The 18,040-nt window shown below is 46.7% G+C and overlaps 1 protein-coding gene across 2 annotated transcripts in view; it reads right to left on the bottom strand.

Annotated features, from left to right (window-relative positions):
• Positions 1-18,040, bottom strand: part of UBASH3B (ubiquitin associated and SH3 domain containing B) — a 77,008-nt gene that overhangs the window by 17,351 nt on the left and 41,617 nt on the right. Inside the window, exons 2-6 of one of the 2 annotated variants that reach the window (XM_075521058.1) lie at positions 10,355-10,412; positions 9,587-9,773; positions 8,867-9,065; positions 6,475-6,644; positions 4,049-4,257 (exon numbers count right to left, since the gene is read on the bottom strand). In XM_075521058.1, coding sequence (XP_075377173.1) covers positions 4,049-4,257; positions 6,475-6,644; positions 8,867-9,065; positions 9,587-9,773; positions 10,355-10,412 — 823 coding nt within the window. The remainder of the gene's footprint in view (positions 1-4,048; positions 4,258-6,474; positions 6,645-8,866; positions 9,066-9,586; positions 9,774-10,354; positions 10,413-18,040) is intronic. The other variant, XM_075521057.1, reaches the window with a different exon arrangement.

Below are 18,040 nucleotides of genomic sequence, written 5' to 3'. Positions count from 1 at the left end.
AGTGACACTGCTGTGTCCCTGCAGGCAATGTCCCCCCCGCCAGGAAAGGCCCCTTGAAGAATGGAGATGCTGCAGCAGAGGATGGCGAAAGGGTCTCTCTCGTGGCACAGCAGCGCTAGTCCTCAGCTCCGTGTAGAAAAAGACTCCTCTGCCGCATCACTCGTCATTATCTAGAGGAGAGGGATCCCCGGGGAAAACGAACCAGCCATTGTTGCAGAACGGGAGGAAGACAGAGTGGAAAAAAACCTACTGAGGCCCAAATATAGCTTGAAAAATTAGGGCTGTTTTTCCTCCCCCTGCTACTCGTGCCAAGTCTGATTTCTCAGGCTTACTAAAGGGGCAAGGAATAGCTTTGGCATCTCACGGGGAGCCAAAATAGACTGCTGTGGAGTATCTACAGCGCTTCTATCCATTTTGGGGCAGAGGAGGTGGCTATTTCTGGCTTTGCTGGTAATGGAAAAGCAGTGCAGGGAACCAGCACAAGTTTTAGCTTTTGGGTGGTGCTGGGTCCACAGATACCAAGATAGCACATTTACTTCTGCCATATGCCTTTACATGCACATGCAGAGAGCCCCATGGTATTGAACGCTTGGGTTTTGTGGTTTCTGTGGGGCAAGTAAATTCCTGTACCTTTGCTGGGTTTCCCACTTCCTCTGGGCTGAGGGTGGACAGTTTCTTCTTTTGACTTGGTAGCCCACTAATTTTCAGGCATGAAAGGCAACTTAGAAAATACCGTGCAAGCAGTTTGCTGGGGAGCTTTTAAGGCGGATATACATATATAAATCTTTAATACTGGATCTGTAGTTTGGATTCATTCCGAGTAGTTTCAGCTCACCAGTAGCTTCTGCTGCTACCAGGAGAGGCTTTCCACCTTGATACAGGGGAAAACTATTTTGTTTTTAACATACCTACGGCCAGGTCCTCTCCTAGGCTCAGTCAGAACAGATCTCCTGACATTGATACAAACACAGCCCGTACCTCCCCAAAGGAAAGTCCAGTGCTTGTTTCAGAAAGGTTATTTTTCAGTTGCGTACCCTTACTGAAGGGATGGCAAGAATGGGTTACACAGACTCAGGATCTGTGTTGCTGAAGCACTGGGATGCTGAAGCAATTTATCTTCAATTATTTTCCAACCTATAGCACTGATCAGAGATCGAATGTTTCTCCTCGCTGTTACCAGCAGGTCCAGTCCTTGGCATGAGAAGAAATCATGCAGGGATGTCCCACAGCCAGCAAAGAAATGTAGTTGAGGTGTACGGAAAATCCTTGGGGTTTGCAGAATAGAAGTGATACCATTCCTATTTTTAGGAGACAGGGAAAGGATTCAGACCTGGAGTCTCTCGAGACACAACCTGGTTTCATGGGCAGTAACTCTGCCCCGAAGGCAAAGCCTGTTCTCCCCTATTAAATAGCTCATCAAGCTTGTCTTCCTAGTGATGGCAGCCTGTTGGTCTGCGGCTGAGGTACAGACCTTACTGTAGGGCAGGGACACCTTTCTGTTTTATGTTTGTACAGTGCTAGCCAGGAAAGTCTGTGTGCTGGGCAGAGCTCTTGAAGGCACTATTTGGGTATTGGCCATAAACCCCATGTCCTGCAAAGGCAACAATTCAGCTTCTGCCTCACTTGAGCAGTGCAACAGGGAAACCTTTTTCAGGTGAAATGTGCTCGCAATCTAATTTTGCTGTATTAGAAATTCGATCAAACATCCCGGAATAGCATTTTGCCTGTCACATCTCTTGCGTGGTATAGCCAGGGTGCTGCAGCCCAGAGTGAGCTGTATTTTTGTGATGATCTCAATAATGCATGATTTTCACTTGAAGAATGCAGTCTCTTGTGACTAGGAGGGAAAGCTCCATGGCTGTTATTTCTTTCTTCCTCTGCAGGGATGAAACAGGACGTGGCTGTGTACACAGAGGCAGCACAAACCAGCCCCCAGGATCACAACATCGCTCGCCAACAGCAACCTCGGTCCCAACGCCGAGAGCTGGGTCCCGTCTCCCGCACTGCGGCAGTTCTGCAGTCCCGGTGAGTACTGCCATGCTTACTTTCACGTCTACGAAATGAAGGTATCTCTGCGCCGCTCTTCTCTTACCACAAGGATCCTACCATGAATACCGTGGCCTAGACGGCAGCGGGGCTTAGGTTGTCCTTAGCTTGCTATATTGTTTTGACCAAATGACATTCTGTAACCTAATATTCCCCGTGGGAAGCTGTTGTGTAAAATGAGACTGTTTCCAGGTATGTAATAATGTTTTTGATAAATGCCTCATATTGCATGCTCCGATTCATGATTTATAGTCTTTAGCGGTAATCAGGGAAGGGACATTTCCTTTCTTTGCTTGTCTGGAGGCAGAGGTGCTGGAGTTACAAAACATTTGGCTTTCCTTTTAGTCGCTGCTGCAATAGTAATTCTTTCCCATGCTGGTCCCTAGGCCTCAAAACCCTTCCAGGCACCGTAAGAAAAAAAAGCAGAATCCACTGGAGCAGGCTGTTGCAGTGTATGTGGACCTGAGACCATTTTGGCTGGCAAATTTTAGGGGAAGAAAGGATGGTCTCGCTGGATTGGAGACTGGGGGGTCTGCATTGAGTCCCGTCCTCGTACAAACTCTCTGATTGACTTGGCCCATGTGTCTTGATTTTTGTTCCTTTAAGCCCTGGTTACTGGAGGTCTTTTCTTTCCTCGTAATGAAAGGTGAGTTGAAGTTTGATGGTGACAGACTCTGTATAGATAGGTTTGTTCCATTTCGCAAACATATGGATAAAAGCCCTTTATTAATGATGTCCGTTTCTCAGAGGGCAGCCAAAAAAAGAACAGATGGTTGTGGCAAGAGGGGTAAATGAGTGATCTCTTGCTATGCTTGTCGCTGCCTGATGGAATTCTGGGCTGGGGAGGACTCAGGGCTGGTTTACAGAAGGGCAGCGGTCGGGGCAGTCACATCTGGAAGCCAGCCTGCAAGCTATGATTGCCCTGTGCCTGCTCTCCATCTGTCATTCACCACGTTGCATGTGTTATGCCTGAAAAGTCACAGGCAAAGAAAAAGACTGCTTGCCCTTTTTGCTCTTTTTGTTTCCTGCATTTTGCTTGATTTGAGGAGTTGTTGGATCAGCTTCTACTAAGTGCCGAGTTAGGTCCGTTCCTCTGGCTGTCCGTGCTGACATGGGTTACCGAATGCTTGCCCTTTCTGCTCAGAGACCCTCCCCACAGGTCACTGCAATCTGAAATACAAACTGTCTGTGTTTTGTTCTCTATCTCTGCCCCTTCCCTTTGTAACTAACCTGCTCGCTGCTGTGACTGTAACCAAGCTTCTGTACCTGCACGGTGCTCTGCAGGGGGGCAGCAGGCAGGGACGCGCCTCTCCCCTCTCCTTGTCCTCTTGTGCTCTTACGTACAAACTACTCCCTACGCTCCAGATTTGTCAAAGGTGTTTGGGTGCTTCGAGATGCAGACAGCCTTGCAGGAGTGCTCAGACCCACCCCTCAAGCACTACTTTTTTATTGCTGTTTAACTAATTCCCATCAAAATCAAGAGGCATAAGCCATAACCTTATTCAAAATGTGAGGTCTGCATTTGCATTGAAGCCAATGGCAGGCAGGCAACTAACCGCTTCTGAAAATCTTTCTAAGTATCTTAAGAAACATCGCTGATCCCAAGTCCTTTTCCCCGGGGAATGATACACAGCAGATCTCGCTTCCCAAATTAATGCTCAAATTTAAACCTTCCTGATCCTAGTCCCACCACAGAGGTGTCTACACAGCAGTGGCTCTACAGCGGCCATCTGCTCTGGCTCCGTTAACCAGCAGCAGCGATCCTATGAGTAATAGTTGCTGTAACATCTTAGCTAAATAAATCACATCGTCCTCTAATCCCATGCACAGGGATAGCATCTGCTCTTCCTTTGCTTACGAGACGGGACTTTGTGTGCCAGTATGTTTCCCCCAAGCGACCTTCTCAGCAGCCCTGGGAGACTCTTCACTTACCCAGGTGAAATCCCAGCTGCCGAGCCCCCTTTTTACAGCGATGGCAACTGAACTGAGCAGCTTTACCTACCCATGAAACACCCAGGTCCCACATTCATCCGCCTTCGTGATGTAATTTTCAGGCAGTAGCCCAGAACAGCCAGTTGCAAGGGAAATGCCGTAAATCCAGCCCTCACTTGTACTGGTTTGTTCCACTGGGGACATGAAAATAAAATCCCCTGGGACCAGCTCCAGTTCGTCATCATTCTGAGGGGTGTAAGGATAGATCACTTGCAGAGTCTGGGGGAGAAACAGAAGCACAAATGAATGAAAGGATTGTTAATGGAAGGGAACCTTTAGCAGAGTGGGGTAGGAGCACTCCCGTATGGACCTTTAACCTTAGCAAGGTGGGAACAGCTCTCCTCGTAATGCATCACTCTGTGCTTTATCCAGGAAAGCTTTACCTTCAGGGAATTCCTGCCACTTCCCACTTTTTGCTGTTGGAAAGCTTTTCTTGGTATTTACTCCTTCTTTCCTCTTTGATTCCAGGCCTGTCTTTGATAACCAGGAGGGAAAGGGGGGCATGATTTTTTAGAGTGGGCAAAAACACGACCATGTGCTTAAATCCAAGTTTCCTGTTAAAAATGGAACTGAATTCTTATTGGGACCTGGAATGTATGCAGCTGTAGTGGTCAGTAACCATTTCTGGTTTACCTGCTCGTGCTTGATCTGAAAGAGCGGTTCTCCTTGTTGCTGTTGCTTTTGAAGACAAGGCAGAGACACTGTTGGGAGGCTAACAGGTTTGAATCTGTGACACCCTGCTCTCAAAACTGTTCACGAGAACACACAGGGAAAAACACAGGTGGTGAGAAATACCGGGATGTGGCCACATTGTTTTCTTTGTATCTCCTAACATGAACAGGATTAAGTTAAAAGGTGGGGGAAAGATCAGTGAGTATAATTCTGTAATCTTCTCTTCACTGGAGCATGAGGAATCCACACGTATTAAATGTCTATCAGTAACTCTCCTCGGAAATGGCGACAGCAGTCCCCCATTTAAAGGGAGAACAAACCTGTTATTGTCCCCGGCCAAGCCTAACTTCTGCAATGGCATCACGCAAACAAAAACCATCATCTGCTGAGCAGCTCTGATCTCCTGATGGTGTCAGCCCGTTTGCTCACTAATCCTCCTAGACTGTTCGTGGTATCTTCAAAGGAAGATGGAAACTAGTCACTGTCACCTGATACCACAAGGCCAAAACTTTCACACATGGCTGCCTGAAGTTAGATGTGCAAAGATGCGAGCTGGTTTTCATCAGCAACTCCCTTTGCAATCAGCGATAGTGTTGACTACTTGCAGCTTCTAAAGGACAAGATGACTCTTTGGATAGGAAAGGAGGCTGTCACGCATGGGAAGCATGGCCTGGGCTGGGTCAGAGCCCTGCGCATGAGAGCCTTCAGCTCTCCGGAAGCTTTGGCATGTGTTTCCTCTGTGGTGTATCGTGTGCTGGACTAAAATAACTTTTCCCACTCTGCCACAGGTTTTGTGTGCCTGATTCTGGACAATGCACTTTGGTGGGGTTAATCGCCCCAACCTTAGGAGTCTAGTTAGCTGCCTAAGCCCGAGCAAGGCACCTTCTGGAGGTTCCCTCCTCCAGAAGTTGATTCATCTTGTCCCGTGATAGACATCTTAGATGGGTCAGATGACTCACTTTCTGGAGGTGCCAGTTCCTCTGCACCGAGCCTCAGTGCAAAGGGAGCCGCAGACTGGCTCAGCCTTGAGAGGTCTAACTTGGGGATATTTACAGGGAGGTGAGATGAATCTCACGTGTGGTTTCTCTATGCCCAAGATCCCAATCTACAAAATGGAAATAATATATTTTTTTTTCTGTATATTGTGTTGGACAACAACATTATTAAGAAAACTATGTTAAGACACTTAGATACTGCAGTTATAGAATCCATACGAGTAGTTGAAGTATATAGGCCATGAGGGTAAATGTTTCTTACGTGACGAAACTAAATGCTGTGATTAATAATAATGTCAAGTCTGTACAGAAGAAGTGGATTGTGGTCAGGTTAATATACTGGCCTGGTTCTTGCAAGATCAGACCAGCTTACTTTGAGCTAAGAGGAGAGTCATTGTTAGAATTAATTAATCCAGCAGGACGTGGTTCCCGCAAGAAGCAAGAAATGAGGTGGGTGAAACAGCAAGTCTAGACAGTATGAGTAAAAAGCAAAAAAAGGCAAGATGGCTTGTTTGTTAAGATGACTGGTGGGATGTGGGAGATCTATGTTCTGGGTGTCCTTGCGGGACCCGAGGCAAATTCCTTAATGTCTGTATAGTCTGCGCTGTGTATCCGTGCAGCTCTCGGCAGCGGACATGGGAGTCCTCATTCAACTCGCAGCTTGTGAGCACTCTCCAGCTGCAAATGCAGCTAAAACAGCCTGCGACTCTGCTAGGTCCTCTTTTTTTTTTTTTTAATTTTTGGACTGAAACAAGCTCCAAAAATTTACCTCATGATTAACGAAGCGTATGTCTCGGGAGAATATCGCGGCGACCCAGTCGCAGCCCAGCTTGACGTCGATGTTCTGCGCTAACTTCTCCAGTGTGGGCAGGTGGCTGGTCTGGAAGTGATAGGCCAGCGTCACGTGGAGCTGCTTCTTGTGGGGCTCCACGTGAACATCTGCAACGAGAAAATGTCAGTTAACAACAAGTGACCGGCGAGATTAGCAGCTTTTCGAAGGTGTAAGAGTGTCTATCGCCTCTGAACAGGAGCTGGGAGCTGAACTTTTAAAGATAGCTCAAGTGGAACAAATTGTAGGCAGTTTCTGAAAAGGCTTTGGGGAAGTCAAACGTGAGTTCCCTATATACGTTGTACCTTGGATCAAATTATTAGAGATTTGTGGTGTGCTTCAGTCCTGAGTCGCACCAGGGTAGTAGACAAGGCATCCTTGCCAAAATGCCAAAACTCATTTGCATTCAGAAAACAACGGGTTTCTGGATGGTGTGGTGACAATTATTGTCATTTTGAACCCACTGGGTCGTCTGCCAAAAAAAGACACTTTTCCAGGAAAGGGGTGTCCTTTCTTTCATTAGCAGATGAAGATCTCTCCAAAATAAGCAAATTAAAAATCATAGATTTTTACTCTCCCTCCTCTGTTCTCTCTCCTACAGTAGCAATTACAAATCCATGGAATTTACAGGTTCATGTGAGTGGATTAAACCTTTTCCCTGGACATTAGCTGGATTACCGGTTTGCCCACTGAGGGTGAGGTATTCAAAAAGTGTGGAAGCAGACATTGATATGAAAATGATTCAAAATGATCCTGCAGAAAAAGAACCTTTATTAGAAAAAGATTCCAGGAAGCAGAAAGGTGAAAGTATGTGAAATATTGGGACTCTTCCAGTAGATGTGGAAATCACAGGATACATTGTTTGCATGTAATTTATTCTTGCTTATTCAACCAAAAATTGCAATTAAATTTGACTGATTATTCAGTCAAAATTGCAGCTATTCAGAGACTTGGCTCCAAGTGCCAGCCAGGGGTAGCTTTGCAAGCTCATCCATCTTTTTTTTTGATCAGCAAGAAAAAATATGCTCTGGATCTCTGAAAAAGCCCCAGAGACTTTAATGTGATAACCTGACCAAGCTGTGGACTGCAATGCAGCAATCGGCTTCCCCTAAGAAAGAACCAATTTGTCTGAATTGGAGCAGTTGCAGGGGTAGAAGCTTGCTGGGAGCCCTTGATGCTTCCTTCTGCTGGGTCAGTGTTTTTGGGGTAAGAACTGCCCCTTCTGACTCTGTTGGTTTGGAGGGTACGTCTACGCTGTGCAGGGGAACGCTTGTACGATTCTTACATGGCTGCAGCAGTCCTTGGACCCGCCTCATGTCTTGTTGCTGCCTTCCAAAATGTGCATTCATAAAGATAACAGCCATTTCCTCCCTCTTCTAAAGGGAAGAAAAGCTCTGGGTCACCGTCAGATGAAAGCAATGCATTTCAGAGGTGTGATGAACCCACGACACATCTGTATCTCTTCCTCTGAACCAGGGGCAGAGACTTCTAGCTGTTCTGCATGGTGTTATGGGGTGCCTGTCTAGCACGGAAACAGCCCAGGGACTCAGAAGCTGCCGTATCTTGATGCACTTAAACTCCAGGATAAGCCTGTGATAATGAAGGCTGTGTTGTGACTAGTCCAGGCTGAGCACTACAGCGACGGAGGGTGGGAGCATTAGTCAGGGAGCTATTATAATGCTCCGATGCTGTTCTGACTTCCAGGTTTGGAGGTAACTGGAGGACACCCGGAGAGCCTGTTCAGTAGCAGCGACCGTCAGAGCACGGGATGCTCTGGTTATCTTCCCCCTCCCAGCTCCTGAGAGGTTCCCCCCTCCAGAAGCAGTAGAGGACCAGGCAACGGAGCCAGCCGTGTCAGTAGTGAGATAGGGCAATGTGAAAAGGTTCCCTCCGAGGTTGCCAGGGTACTTGAGGTCCTCTCACAGAGCCCTGTTTGCATCTCAGAAATGCAGAAAAAACCAAAACACAGCCTTTATATGGCTGAGGAAAGTTTTGTGACAGTGACTCGAGGTAGCAAGTGGAGCAGGAAATGCTCAGCCTTGCAGACAACGCATCTATCTGAAAGGTTAAGGAACCACCAAATGTCAACTTCCCTTTCAGGAGATAACACTTGAGACTAAGTGTGAGGTGATCTTTCAACTGAAAAAGCACTGAAACCCAAAGCACCCGGTGGGGTGTTCCTCTTGGGCTCTTAGCCTTCAGGCCACTTTTAAAAATGAGGTATTGGTTTCATGAGCTTCGTTTCTTCATACCATCAAAACTGTGGTTTCTGAAAACGCCCTAGCCTTGACCAAGCCGTGAGCCCTTTGTAGCTGCCAGCATAGTCACTCACCTGCTTTAGAAGCAGCCTCTGCAGCGAAGTCTGCAGCAAACTTCTTGAGCACCTCAGCACTTTCTTCCTTGACAAAAAGCCCAATGAAGTTTGAGGATGTGTAGAGCTCCAAAGGCAGAGGGGCAGGGAATTTGCATCTCCACCGCATCACGGTGGCCTGCAGAGCTTCAGTGAGAGCATCGACCTTGCTGTCCTCACACTGCCAAAGGAAACGGGACAAGCATTTCTCAGGTGGAGAATCATTCCTCACGCCTGGGCTTAGCTCTCTAGTGCACTCGGGAGAGAAAGAAAAGGCCAAGTGGGCGGGTGTGAATAGTCTACCTCTGCTGTTATGCAGTGAGAAAAAGCACAGGGTCATAGAAAAAGGTATGCGTAGAAATCACCTGCCTCTCCCTTGTCCTCAAAGCAGGATCAGCTATCCCCAAGTAACCTTCCTAACCTCATCCCCCCTCCCGGCTATTCTCATGTTAACGATCACTTGAGATTATGAGAATTTGGTCTTCTGCTGCTGCTCTTCCCTGCAAACAACCCGCTTAAACACCAATTATGTCCTCAACAAGCCCAGGCATGAGGCGGTTCTGGTAACAACCCCCCTGAACTCCCGAGCACGAACCCTTCTGCAGCGACTGAATGAAGCGTGTAACATCTCCAGTCTGGAGCTGGCAAGGGCTGCTCATGAATGCATGCATAAAGGCAACGGAAAGAGGAGCTCTGGTTTACCATAAAGAACTGGCAAAGGGTGATATGTGGGAAAATGTTGTGAGCTTTGTTCTTCCCACAGATCTGCTTTGACTGCTGCCAGAACTCAGACAGCTTCTGAGCCAGGGGGCCGGTGGGGCGCAGGTAGAGGACGTACTCCCGAGGCAGGGTGTCATCGAGGAATGGGTCACCCACATGGGAGAACAGCCTGAGAGGAAGACAGAAGTGTTAGATTGACAGATAAAGACATAATTCTTTTCCAGCAACATTAGCTTCCCCTGTCCTCACTCCCTTTTGTTCTCCTTTATGGAAAAAATCAGCTCTGGCAGGTCAGGCGGAGAGGTGCACTGTCTCACTTGCAGCCCATTACCACTACTAAGTAATACAGCAAATTGGGTTTTAGTTTCAGACTGAGGCTCTGAAGATCTAACCTGGGTCACTGCTTCTGCCTTTCTGACTTTGGGTGTACAAAACACAGGGAGAAGAGCACTAGAAATTGCTCAACATCTTTGAAAAGGCAGCTCTCGGTTTTCTGTTAAGGTGCTAGGGTGGAGAGAGTAGTGGCTCCTTTCTCTCACCTTTGTTTGCTATTACTCGAGATCACAAACTCTCTCAGACAAGGCTTGTTTCTGGATTGCTTATTTACAGCACTCAAATAATGTCTCACTAATTTTGCTAGTACTTTTCAGATAATGCCCCTGTTTAAACATTCCACATTCCAATGGCTAAAATCTTAAACATTAAATTCACTAATGTCTTTTCCTCTTTTTAACATTTATTATTTCATACCAACCAGTCGCATGCTGCTTGAACACTTCTTCCACCTGTCGATGCCAGTGCTTTTTGTCTGAAGAGAGAACAAAATAAAAATAATATTTCAGTGATGCTGGATTATATGGCTATAGTCACATCTATCGCTTGAACCTTGGGTCCTTGCTGGGAAGGGCTGTAACGGTGTGTTTAGAAACCTGCGGGATACGCTTTCCAGACTGATTCCCTCAGCCCTGGGGCTTTCTTTCGGACGTGCCGCCTCTCAAATCGCCGTCCTCTGTTTGAGGGGCAAAGCCATGCAGCCTGTTCAAAGTACGAGATATGGACCTTGGGGTTTTCCCTGCCTGGCCTGATGTTTTTCTGGATAGTGAGGCGCCGGCTATTGGCATTTAGTGACCTCTTTGCTGGTGATTTGCTCAGCATGAAAATCAAAAGGTTTGGGTCTGGAAGCGCAGCCATTGCAAGAGCACTGACGACAAGAAAAATTCAACTGCCACCAGGGGGCACAAACCAGCGATTTTTCAGGTTAAAATAACCGGCCAAAATTTGCTAGCTCCCTTCAGTCCTTGCTACGTTGGAAGTGCTCTTCTGCTTATTTCCCTTCAGGATGCCTATAAATCCCTTTTCACTCCAGCTAGGAAGACCCAAGTCTTCCGTTCAGCAAGTTTTCCAGTTGCAGAACAAACCAGCACAGTGCTGTTTAACTTGCAACACATGCAATAGTGTTTTCCAAATGCTTGACATCAGCATTGAAACGCAGCTGTGGATCAGCTCAGCTTTGCAACACCAGAGACTGCCAAAATGAGGAACTCACCCAGAATCCAAATGGCATAAATATTTAGCAAAAATTATGAATGAAGGAGGCAGAAAAGGATAGAAATGTTAGGGTTTGGGGGGTAGAAGTCAGGCCCTCAGTTGGGTGTCAGGAGACAAATCCCCCATGAATAGGTGATTTCAGAGCTTCCTTCTTAAGGGCAGAAGGGCAGTATTGCTCTCAAACAAGTGCTACAGGTGTGGTAGGAAGGAGGCCAAAATGAACGGGAGGCTGGTTTAACCTAATTCACCAGAACACGCTCGTGCAAAATGGTGTGGGTGGAGGAAGGTCTGAAGAGCAAGAAGCCTCCACAGAAGGCAAGAGTGGGGTCTCCAGGCAGTTGTCCCCAGAAGTCAGGGAAGGGGAAGGGATCCTCCAGATGGGTAGTGCCAGAAAAGGATCTACATCCTACAGACCCCCCCACGCTGCACTAGTAGACAGGGGTGTCTTTCCCCGCGTTAGACAACATGGAATGCATTCAGGCACCAGTGCAGCTCCCACCGAAGGCAAAGCTCCGCTGGCTGCCATTCGCGTGTGAAGCACGAGCTTCAGCTTCAGCCCAGCGGCTGACAAAGGTGACAGCCAGTTGTATTCTCCTGTTGTTAATTTGGCCGAAGCAGCTGCCTCCCTTTTGCTCTGTGGGTTGTATGTCGTGTCTCAGAGCTGCCTGCTGTTAGCGACAGAAAATCTGACTGAGGACAGGAAAACTTACTAGTTTACACCGGCTGCCCTCAAGCCGTAACCTAATCTTACTAAATATGGCATGTTACAGCTTGGTAATAGTGCAAAAGACTTGCTGACATCTTTAAGCTAGAGGGAATGTGTCTGACCAAAGGGACAAGAGCAAGGTACTATGCACCCTGTGTTATCTGCTGCGAGAAGATGCTGCTGGTTGGTTATAGGAAGCGGGTCCATGTGAGGGAACAGGATCACTCCAGGGTCCAACCCGCGGCTCTAGGATTAGGACAGCTGGGACCCTCCAGCATTTCTTGTTTCTGCCCATAGTGCTGTGTAGGATGTTTACTGCGCTTCTGTCACCCTTTCTGTCTGCAGTGATGACTTTCGAAAGCACTCTGATAACCATGCAGGAATATGCAATTTTACCCACCAGCTCGTAGACATGTGTTGTTGACTCAGCTGTGTTTCAGCTCTGCCCTTGGCTTCCCCTCCCCTTGAATATACATATTTTTGTTCACTGTGAGAGTAAGAGGAAGGCAGAAAGATAATGCTGCAAAAAAGGGCTGTGTTGCAAATGTGTGATTATGAAAATACTTCCTCCTGAAGCATTTTGCTGCCCTTATCTGCCAGCATTCGAGACCAGCAGAGTGCTAGTCCAAGCACCTGCCTTCTGGAAGGATGTATCTTGTGCGGTCAACGTGGTGGCTTGGTCTGTTCTGTCTTGCTGACCTTTTCCTAGTCTGGCTCAGACGCACTATGCAAAACAGCCACTGCTTTGCTTTGAAAAGCAGTTCAGACAAGAGCAAAGAGCAAAAAGCTCTCCCCTTGCACAGGCTGGGAACCTTTTGGGGAGGCTGCTCCTTGAGCAGAGCAATGTCCAGCTGCCCCAGCTGGCTGGCTGCGGATCTTCCCTCCCCTGGTTTCATCATCCATTTCTGTTACGTTGCCTTTGCTCAGTTCACCTCCCTTCTTGCCGAGGTTGTTTATGCTCTTTAAAACATGACTAAAATTTGACTCTCCTAACCATACGTTTTGCTACTGAACTGCATCTCTCTGCGTTGCATCCGAGGCAGGGAATTAAAAACACCCTCCCAGTGAAGCTCTGGCTTTGAAATGAAGCTCTGGCTTTGAAATGAGCGGTCTCTCCTGTTGCAAAGTGAGGGCAGACAAGCTGGCTCTCAGTGGTTATTTACTCTCTCCAGACCCCAGAGCAGACCTCTGAAGGAGTCATGCGCAATCTAGCAGGACAGACGGTTCTGCCACCCACCCCTGTTGACTTGTTTGCTTAATGAATTGATGTTTCCTTGGAACAAATCGCACAATAGAGCTCTGCTGGAATTGACTCCAGCTCCTTCTCCGCTGCCTCTGTGCTCCTGGGACCCCAAAGGGCGTTAGAAAACATTAGGCTGGGCCCCACATGCTTTTGTTCATGCGTGATTTCAAAAGGTGCCTATCTCTTCCATGGGGACAATAAACTCCCTTTTCAATTTAATTTTCAGTGCAAGGAGGAAATACTGCATAAAGCAAACAAAAGCCAAGGTATATTTCTATCATGGGACCTGAAGCTGACAGACTCTTTTTTTCTTTTTTTCTTTTTTTTTTAATTTAGTGCTGGGAATGGTGATGATGACTGATAGCCTCTGGTTAGTCACAGAACAGGGCACGCGCTGCATCCCTCCCAAATAGCCTCCTCTGTAGCCACCAGCCAGAACCTGGAGAGGACCCATCCTCCGGGTGCTCCAGCTCCCAGGCCCCTCTCAAGATCAACTTTCTGGAAGTTGAGTACTCAAAACTAGTCACAGCTATGTTTGGCCACTTACAAAAGTGGCCTGATTTTCACAACTGCTGAGTGCAGTGGGAGCTGGAAGACATATTCTGCTCCTGAGAAAATCAGGTCACTTAATTAGGTGACTAGCTATGGCTTAGGTGCTCAGAATTACTCATGCTGGGTAGCAAGAGTTGGCTGTAGTATTGTAGCTAGCGGTAAGAAGTGGTTTTGTGATGCAGATGCACCAGAAAAGAAGAAAGGCCAGAAAATAACTTATTTTTCAGAATCTACCAAACTGGCATTGCACATTTCTGGTCACGCAAAAATTGCAGCTGGATTCAGACAGGCGGTGAAAAGCTTTGTACAGCATTAGTAGTCCCTCGAGCCACGCAATTCCTCCATCTCTTAACTTCTCCTGCCTCTGAGATGAAGTACAGGGAAATCATTTAACGATGCACAGCAACACGTAATAGCAATTTTGAGCAGAGAGCAAGGGAGATGCTACGTCCAACTGCAGGTCTGGAGATGGAGGATTTAGGGAAGGGGAAAGGAGATCCTAATAGCAGTGTCCTCCAAAAGCACTGCAGGTATTTTAGCCACCACAGAGAATCAGATTTTTTTGATTCTTCAAACCCAAAGGCCTCCCCGTGACACTCTTCAATGTCAAGTCACAAGGAAAGTCTTCCTCCACTCAATCAGTGGTTAAGGAGTATCAAAATACTGCTAGGAAGCGTCCCCGCTAAACAGTTGACCCCTTAGCCTGAAACATTACAGCAGAACCGGTGTTGCTGCCCTGGAATACATATTAATGTGTAAATGGTGCCCATTTTAACCCCAGCCCACTTAATGGGAGAGCACACAGCTCTGCGTGCTACAGAACTTAACTCATTACTGTTGAAGGATTTTTGGCTTCCTGCAATTTCAGGGTAGAAAAAAAAAAGGCAACAGGGGAATGTCAATTCAGCTAGGAAATATATATCAATAAACATAAAGTATAATGGCAAAATCCCATTTACTTCAAGAGGAAATGACTGTAATGGGGAATGATGCATTAACCATAAAGAGACCCTTCAGTCTCAGAAGCACCACACAGAAATCCTTCCTCTGTAAGTGCTCAGCTTTCCTATTCTAGTCCAGTTTAAAAAAGGAGGGTGTGTATGGCTGCCAATGGTGCCAAAGTAATGAACTGCCACGCGGGAAAGTTAATGCAAACAGCACGACGGCAAGGGACAGGGGAACTATTTTGAGATAGTTCCTTATCTGCACCTGCATTGTATTTTATCACTAAAAAGGTATGCAAACTTCGGGGTGTCGATGCCCACGGCAGAGCTCAGCCGACGCGCCGTGCTGGGGCGGGGAAGGCCAGTGCCTCTGCGCACCGTGGCCGTGCAGGGTCCCCAGCCCCATCGCCGGGCTGCGGGGGCTGAGACGTTCAAGCCCTGGGCGCTGGCCCTTCAGGCACGTACAGAGCAGAGACCGCTGCAGGCAACCTCCTCTCCTCCTCACACGCTCAAATACACCAAGGCTGAGTCACGCAGCTGGTTTGAACCCTTGGGTCCGGAGAGCCTGCTTGTTCTCCAGAAGCGATGTCTCATTCATGTGAAGTCGGCCCCTCTGGCTGCTGCTTAGGACTGAATTTCCCCGTTTCCATTGGCTCTCCCTTTGCTGTAATAAGCAGAGATTCAAACCCTGCCGTGGGCAGAGCTGACCTCTCTTTGTAAGAGGGAGCTTGCTCCGCTGCGTGCTGCTGCTCACAGAGGCAGGAGAAAATGCTAGCAGCAGCCTCTACCTCAGATCCACCTACCAGTTGCCTGCCTACGGAGGCACCGAGGGATTTGTGAATGAGCAACGGAAGGATGGAGGCAGCCTGTAAAAGAAAGGGAATGACTAAATCTTCCCTTTCATTATGTGCCTCAAGCCTAGACAAACTTCTTACCCGTGAACAAAACCCCTCGGAGGGATGCGTTCTTCATTTCAAGTAGCCCTGAATCTTTGGCCCATAAAATATTTAGCTGTGTAAATAAAGATTTTTTGGAAACTGCATTAAACATGATGGAAGTACCTGGCTCTCATCATCATTAGGTTCAGTTCAAAGGACTGCCTGACATGATAAGATAGGAATTATGGATCATGATTTATGCCAAATGAGCTTGAAAGAAAAATGCTGTCAAATAGAACATTTTTGTTAGGATTATAAAATAAGCACCTTTATTTTTGCTTGCGTATAAAATATGTATTTATGTAAACGTATATTCAAATAGGTATATGTATCCATTTAAAGCTTGACTTTTTCCAGGCTGTGTTGGTTTATGGTAAAAGAATAGAAAACAAAATGCTGGCTGGCTCCAGGGAATGACAAAAAATAGGCCTTTTCTAGATGTGGCTGCAGTTGCTGTTTGGAGCACGCCTGTCAGTCCAGGTACAGGTCAGAAGCCCAACACTTAACTCCCCCCTTAGCTTACATGTCAAACTCAGTCATGGGGCGGGGGTCCTGAATTCAAACCCTGCTGTATAGCAACATGTATAGGGAAGCAGTTACAAATTCTTTGCAGACAGTAAAATTCCCAGCTCTTTGTGTGTGTGTTTCCAAACTGCCCATCAAGTGACCTTTACAGACTCCTTACGTTCTGCAGTTTTCATCAATTGTTTATACCGTTAACAGTACCATAGTGGACACGTGTCTATTTTAGGCTTTCAATAAACAATTGCACATTGAAGAACAGTTTTGCAAGCAAAATTTCTGTCCAGCTAATGACTTGATTATTTGATGTAAGGAAAGATACCCAAATTCCAAATAACTTACCACGTGTCTCACAAATTGCTTAGTTGTTCTACACACAAAAATGGCCACAGTGAGGTGTTCTTTCCAAATAGTTTTGAATGTGGGTTATTCAAATGTGTTCCTCTGAATTCTCAGTATGCAGAATTCAGTTGGTCACCAAAAATCATATGATATCTTTTCTGTTCTTATTTGGGTGACCTTACTTCTATAAATAGGGACAGGACAGGAAGGTATCACTAGGGATCAAGTTCCTGTTTAGGGTAGGGGGTTGGGTAGGTTCCTTTTCTGCAGTTTGCTAAGAAAAAAAACCCCCGAAACTGGGTGTTTCTGCAAGCCAGGAATGACTCTCACATAAGTGCATGGCAGAAGAATTACTTTTTCTTCCCTTCACTGAGCTTTGGCTCAAATCCTTCAAGCATTACCTTAGTTTATCCTTCTGTTGCTTTCCGTACATGATGGAGGACATAAAGTCCTCCTCACGTTTATCGAGTGACTCTAATTGCAGCCACATCCTCCCCGAAACGCGAGTTCATTGCTACACACCCAGATCCCCTTAGGAACACGCCGTGCGGTACAACACCCCCAAGTGAGGTCAGCGAATGCTATAAGCGGATCACAGCCATGCAACGACCCAGGTCTTGCCTGAAATACGGGAACTTTCAGAGGAGTACGGGGAACTGCCTGACTGCACAGTGGCTACGGAGGCTGCAAGATTTCAAACTGTGCTATATCCTGTAGGTCACATAAATATTTATAGAAGGTGCCTGACAGCATGATAGGGCTCGGTAGTTCTCTTCCTCCTCCTTCCCAAGGGGTGGCTGCTTACTCCCAGCTATTGAATACCAAGCTCTGGTAATAGGAAAGAGAGAGAAATGGGAAACATCATCAGAAATAAGTCTGGGAAACGCGCTGCTATATATTTCTAGTTTCCATAATTTTAAATGTTCATTTTTTCAGAGGACAGTCCAGCTGGCAAACTGCAGTCTGGCCACATGATGATGATGATGATTATTATTTTTAAGTGCAAAGAGTGAGGGCCTGGGCGTGTGTCTCTGTTTTATGTGTTTATTTTTTTAAGTTATGTAAGATTTTGAAGGCGGATTTTTCCCCTCTTCTTCAGCACATGTGCACTAAGTCATTCCCCTAATCCTCTCCTTAGCTGGCTTGTTAAAGCAAAAGAAGAGGGAAGTACAAACTCATAAAAAGTGTCCGGGATAAAGGCAGGAATGTAGCAGCCATTTAACATTTTTAAAGAGATACACAGTTTAGAAAGGAAACAGGATATTATTTTCTTTAGAACAATAACAGTACAGCTTTTTATGAGGCATGGGCTTAGATGTCAAAGTCCTGAGCTCGCAGTTGCCAGCCACTCCACCAGGTCCCTGCGTGACGGAGGAGGGACGAGGCACGGGTATTTTGGCTGATTTGAATTGGTCACACCCCATCAAAATTCCTCTGTCCTTTTATTCTCCCCTTCAGCTTCAGGTGCAAAAACTTGTCATTAGTTTTGCTTACAATGATGATGTTCTTTTTCTTTTTAGCTTTTGGTTTGGATTCCATTTGTTGTCTGGCTTCCTAGTTCGCTTCCTTAAGCTTTTCTCCGTGTGTGCGAATCTAGAAACGTACGGCTGCTCAAACAAAGAGCAGCAGTCTCTGAAAATA

Source organism: Mycteria americana, chromosome 19 (assembly GCF_035582795.1).
Source record: "Mycteria americana isolate JAX WOST 10 ecotype Jacksonville Zoo and Gardens chromosome 19, USCA_MyAme_1.0, whole genome shotgun sequence".
Taxonomy (NCBI): Eukaryota; Metazoa; Chordata; class Aves; order Ciconiiformes; family Ciconiidae; genus Mycteria; species Mycteria americana.
Note: the sequence above shows the minus strand (reverse complement) of the source record. Positions and strands in the feature narration are given on the sequence as shown.